Here is a 6,000-nt window from a genome sequence, read left to right as displayed (position 1 = left end):
AGAAAGAAAGAAAGAAAGAAAGAAAGAAAGAAAGAAAGAAAGAAAGAGTGAAAGAAGGGGAAGGGAATGAAAGGGAGAGGAAAGGACCAAAGGAGAAAGAGAAAAGGAGTAGAGAAAATTGAAAGTGGAAAAAAAGCACTGAATTCAAGTTTGCCGCTGGCATCTTTCAGCAACCTCTCACTTCTCCATCCTCCAGTTCTAGGGTCCTTATGCTCCCCCCCTCCAAACCTGGACTATGGCAGCCTCCCCAGCATTCTCCTAAAATCTAACACACACACACACACACACACACACACACACACACACACACACACACCTTTCCTTAACCTATAAATTTCACAATTCTTTAGCTTCTACAATAAGGTATCTGTAATTAATATCCCCTTAGTTCTCAGAGAGGTGCTTACAGTGGAAGGAGAGAACTGGCTCCTACAAGTTATCCTCTAACCTCCAGATGCTCACTATGGCACACATGCACTCCACATACAAACATTCAAAGTAATAAACACAATGTAATTTTTCAAAAATACTTTGCTATATATACTGATCCTCAAGAGCCTCCCAGGCTTCTACATAACTCCCCCTATTATTCCTGAGTACACCACAATACTTGAGAATTATGCTCTAATGGCTCCACGTATACAGTGCTGTATTTGGGGGGAGGAGTTTTCCCCATGATGCTTTTCATGTCAGAATCAATGGCTAGGAATAAAAGAGCAAAGGTGGACATCTATAGGAGCCAGAGGTTAAGGACTACTCATACTTTAAAATGCTTTTCAAAAAGACAATTCTTTCAGCTTCTCAGTTTTTTGGGGTATCAGTAACACTTGCTAAAACAGCATTCAGATATGTGCAAGAAAAAAATAAATGAAACCAAAAGGCTGTCTGGTGTATCTACATCATTTACAAAAATGAGTAGGTTCTACCAAAAATTTTTAAAGATTATTCTCAGAATCTCTCTCTCTCTCTGCAGTTCTTTTTGATTGCTTTTATCCTAAAAGAACTGATAGGGTTATTGTGACGCTGATATAATAGTGTTTTAAAGTAGCAATGAACTAGAAATTGCAAAATGACAAAGCAAAACCCAAACAAGGCCCTGGCACACTTACTTGCAGAGACATTGACCCACTGTCTTTAGTTTTGCTCAGGAAGCTAGAGATGGACAAATTCAAATCACTGCTGCTGTTCTCCACAGTGGACCCAGTCCCTGAGTCGGTGTCATTTTCTGGCTCTTGTGGCAATATAGTTTCAGTTTTTGGTAAAGCACACATTTCTCCTTTATTTTCTGTGTTTTCTGAGTTAATATTGATACTGGGTATTGGGACAGGAGGAGGCTCGCTGGGCTGCAACGCTGCAGGAGCTTCAGGCTCTGTTTTAACTGGCACTTTCTGTGAAACTTCTTTTCTCTCCAACTCTACCTCAGTAGAAGCTGCCTCAGAGTCACTTCCTACAGCCCGTTCTTCAGCTCCAGTCACCACATGTCCCTCTATCTCCTCGATGCTACATGACTCATTGACTTGCTCAACTTCATCTGTTCCTGGTTCCACTGTGATTGCCCGTGTGGTCGCTGAAGTGCTGACTAACTGTTCCTCGCCTTCACACACCGCAGACTGTTGCTCTAGCTCTTTGTTCTCAACTCCCTCTTGAATAGGAGGCTCTTCTTCAGGACCACCAGCCTCGGGGCCTTCTGTGGGCTTCTCTGCTAATTTCTGGGTTACTTCCACTGCTTCTTTCCCATCACTACTCTGTGCATCCTTACCGCTGTATTCAGCTGTCTTCTGAGGAACATCTAGTGCCTCATTTGTTCCTACCTCACTGATTCTATCACTGACTACAACTTCTTGAATTTTATCATCCTTTCCAAGTTTCTCTTGGGTGTCTTCCTTTCTAAACCCAACTTCATTGTCAACTGCCTGAAAATCTGCCTCTTTTTCTCCAGTCTCTTGAGAAACTAAGTCCATTGTTTGAATATGCCTATCTTTAATTTCTTCAGGTTGTATAAGTTTATCTTCAAGCATCTCTTGGTTTTCTTTATTCCTGTTTTCCTCTGGTTTCAGACAATTAGTGTTTGTTTCTAAAGTTTCTACATTAGTCTCATTTTCTTCACTGACTGAATTAACGTCCAGAGTTTGTTGGTCTTCTGTATCCGGTAGGTTTTCCAGCTTGGGTCTCTTCTTCTCTCTCCCATTCGCATGGATTCCTACTGTTTGGTCATTTAGTTCAGCCATACTTTCTATGTTAGCATCATCTGCATGCTCATCAATACCCTCCACAATCGTGTCAGGTTCGTCAGTAGTAGGTTTTTCATTAAGAACGTTTTTGCTAAATTTATCCCCAGAAGTACTGTGTTCTGTTCTTTCTGACACAGATTCCAAAACACAAGCATTTTGTGAAAGTTTATCTTCCTCAGAGCTGGCAATACTGAGATCAGAAGAGGCACGCTTATTTGCAGGTATTGGCTAAAAAAGATTTTATACATCATTAGTACTAAAGCATAACCTCAAGATGCTTATCCAAATGATGGCTTTATAGATCTATACTCATATATTTTTAATAGCAATATTCTATAAAACCTTAAGTTATAACTTTAAAAAGTGACAGTTTTAAATAATAAACATGATGACAATAGGTGACAAGAGAAACCTTGTTACCAACTTCACTTTTAATTGAAGGTTTTGTACTGTATCCCTCATATACATTTACAACTATATCTCAAAACCCATCTCTAAATATCTACTAAATGGCCAGGCATGGCAGTCCACACATTTAGTTCCAGCATTCAGGAGGCAGAGGCAGATCTCTGTGAGTTTGAGGCCAGCTTGGTCAACAAAGCGAGAGTCCAGGACAGCCAGGGCTGTTACATAAAGAAGCCCTGTCTAGAAAAAAAAAAAAAACAAAAAAAAACTACTAAATGAAACATCCTAATGACACTAACCAGAGCATTTTCTGTTTCATCATCTTCATCTTCCTCTTTGCCATCTTCAACTTCTTCTGTTACTTCAGCCTTTGCCTCAGCAATCAATTCTCGTACTGGTTTGTTGGAATCAACAGTAACAAAAGGATGCTGTTGATCATTAAAAAAAAAAAAAAAAAAAAAAACATGTTTAATGACAACTATAAATTTTAAACATATAAACAGATCCTTCTGTGTCAAAAAATATGAATTATGCATATAATATATATATACATATATATGTATATACACATACAATGTCAAACATCATACCTTGAAAGAAAATGAGAGAAAGGGAAGTAAGCAAAAATAAAGATTGCCTGAACTAAATTTGTTTTGTATAATTCAGCTTTTTTTTTATAACACTTTATTATTTATTTGGTGTAGGTGTGTGCATGTGAAGGTCAGTCTTTCAAGAGTCAGTTTTCTCTATTATGTGGGTCCTGGAGTTTGCCAAGTTTGGTTGCAGGTACCTTTACTGAGCCAACTTGCAGAGTCCTACATTTTGTTTTGTTTTGGTAATTTGAAAGAATCTGTCAAAAATTAAAACAACTTGCTTTGTCTGAATAGAAAATACGTTTGGCTTTTCTGTATGTCTGAAAGTGTGTCATCAACAATTTTTAAATTACAATTTAAAGCAAGTTTTAAGTTTACCCATCATTCCTTTAACAGCAACCAGTGAGATGGTTCTACTGGTTAAGGTGCTTTCTGCCAAACCACTGACCTGAGTTCAATCATGAGTGCACACACAGTGGAAGGAAAGAACCAGCTCCTGAAAGTCATCCCCAAACACACACTGCAGCTGAAGTAAGCACACGCACGCATACCCACACAACTTTCAACATTAGTATCTACAAAAATCCCATCAAAGTATTAATAAAAACTTTATAAAACCCTTTTATTTCTGCTAAAAGATCTTCAAATACCTGTTTTGCTTTTTTAAATGATCCTAACATTAAGTAAAAGATAGTTCACTCATCTGTGTGCTCTCAACTCTGTGATGCCTATTCTTGGCTGCCAACTTGACTAACATCTGGAATTAACCAAAATCCATACTGCTGAGTATACTACTGAGCAATTTTTCTTGACTGAACCATCTGAAATGGGGCCTACCCTAAATCCAGATCTTCTGAGGTGGGAAGATCCACCTTGAATCTGGGCCACATCTTCTATTGGCAGCCTATTTAAAGGACATGGCAAGGGGAAGCTTTACTTTACTCTTTGCTTACTCTCATTCTTGTTGGCCAGTCCATTCCTTCACTGGCATCAATGAGCCTCCTTCTCTGGAATTACAGCACATACTGAAGACCAGCAGAGACATTCAGCCTTGTGGACTGAACAACTACTGGATTCTTAAACTTTCCACCAGGAGATGGCCATTGCTGGAACAGTCATACCATAACCTGTAAGCTACTCTAATAAAACCTGTTGTATAGAGAGATTAATTCTATCCATTTTGTTTCTCCAGAAAACCCTGACTAACATAGTATCTTACAAGCCAAGAGCTTAAATACAGGAGCAATGAAATACTGGGAAGTGTGCTTTAGGGACACAGAGCAAGGCGATTTTCCCCATACCCTCTCCAGATACACAGGTCAGCCTAATACACTACCATCCTGGCATTATACAACACACATCCTCACAGCAACGGCCCTGAGAGTTGTTATTCTGTCTATATATAATACTACTTGACACACTTTTATTTCCAACATAAGGAACAGACCCTGCTTTAAAGTAAAATCAACTTTATCTGACCACCTTACATCAGTGTATGTATGTGTGTATGTATGTTGCTCATGTCTGTGCAGGGCAACCTACGATGTCATTCTTCCTCAGGCACCATTCACACACACACGCTTTTTGAGCTTCTTAAATACAGGATCTCTCACTGGTCTAGGGCTTTCCAATGTGGTTTACACCGGATGGCCAACACCCCCAGATGCACCTGTCTCTGCCTCCTCAGCACTGTGATTAGGAGCACCTACCACCACACCTGGTTCTGAGGATAGAGTGCAGGTTCCCATGTTTGGTCAGCAAGCACAGTAATGAGTGAGCTACCTCCTCAGCCCCCACATCATGTTTTAAAAACCAACAATGTTAACTGTACACTTGTCTCTTGAAATAAGAGGAATAAAAAAATTCATTAGCTCATGCCCCTGTATACAAGGCATTGGCTTTCAATCATTAGAGAGAGTATACAACAGTTATTTCAAAAAAAAAAGAACATAATTAAACTGAGTTATGCAAAGCATATGAGAAATGACTCAGAAACTAAATGCCTGCTAATAATGACAACACATGTGCTTCAAAGCAAAGATTAACTAATACATAATGTTTTCTGACTTTTTCCCACAGAGAAATTCAAGTGGAAAGGGTGAACAATGACTGAATCTGAAAGTGCATCCATTTAAAGACAATGTTAAAACAATCTGACTTGTTATCTTGTTATCACACTGTTCTTGTTTTACCTGTAACAGTTGTGATGTAGTCCACCGGGCATCCACATTCTTTTCCAAGCATTTCTTTAGAAAGTCCTTAAAATTTGAAGACCTGCAAAATAAAATGTCAACAATGGCATTTTATTTTACTTTCCTGTTATTTAAAAAAAAAAATCAAACAAAATTTCTTAATAAATTATTTTTAGTTTCATTATGTTTAATATAGATCAGTATTTAGTATAGTGACAAGAAAACTAATGCGAATAAGACCATAAAATACATTCTGTAAATACGTTACATACACACAATAAGGCACATGTGCACAAACTGTCAGAGTGCCACAAAAACGGTTACATTAAGTTCCATAAATATTGTACACAGACATCACTGTTTACAGTAGAAAAAATCTTTTCTACACAGAACCCAGTCCTCTCATATTGTCCAACACACAGGTAAAGTTATTATAATGGTTTCCACAATCCTTAAGTCTTTCTCACGCATTCACTTTATGTACAGATGTGAGCACCTGCATTTATATACCAAGCATGTGCCACAGAGGCCAGGAGAGCCTCAGATCCCCTGGAATCTGAATTATAACCAGTTGTAAAC

General features: G+C 38.5%; 1 protein-coding gene across 2 annotated transcripts in view; it reads right to left on the bottom strand.

Annotated features, from left to right (window-relative positions):
- Slk (STE20 like kinase) overlaps window positions 1-6,000 on the bottom strand; it is a 52,858-nt gene that overhangs the window by 23,904 nt on the left and 22,954 nt on the right. For both annotated transcript variants that reach the window (XM_055591525.1, XM_055591526.1), the window contains exons 7-9: window positions 5,422-5,503; window positions 2,936-3,064; window positions 1,110-2,459 (exon numbers count right to left, since the gene is read on the bottom strand). In XM_055591525.1, the coding sequence (XP_055447500.1) occupies window positions 1,110-2,459; window positions 2,936-3,064; window positions 5,422-5,503 (1,561 nt within the window). The remainder of the gene's footprint in view (window positions 1-1,109; window positions 2,460-2,935; window positions 3,065-5,421; window positions 5,504-6,000) is intronic.

The sequence above is a fragment of the Psammomys obesus genome, unplaced genomic scaffold (genome assembly GCF_907164565.1).
Source record: "Psammomys obesus unplaced genomic scaffold, mPsaObe1.curated_primary_1811, whole genome shotgun sequence".
Lineage (NCBI taxonomy): Eukaryota > Metazoa > Chordata > Mammalia > Rodentia > Muridae > Psammomys > Psammomys obesus.
The sequence above is the reverse complement of the archived record's forward strand: the minus strand, read 5'-3'. Positions and strand labels throughout refer to the sequence as shown.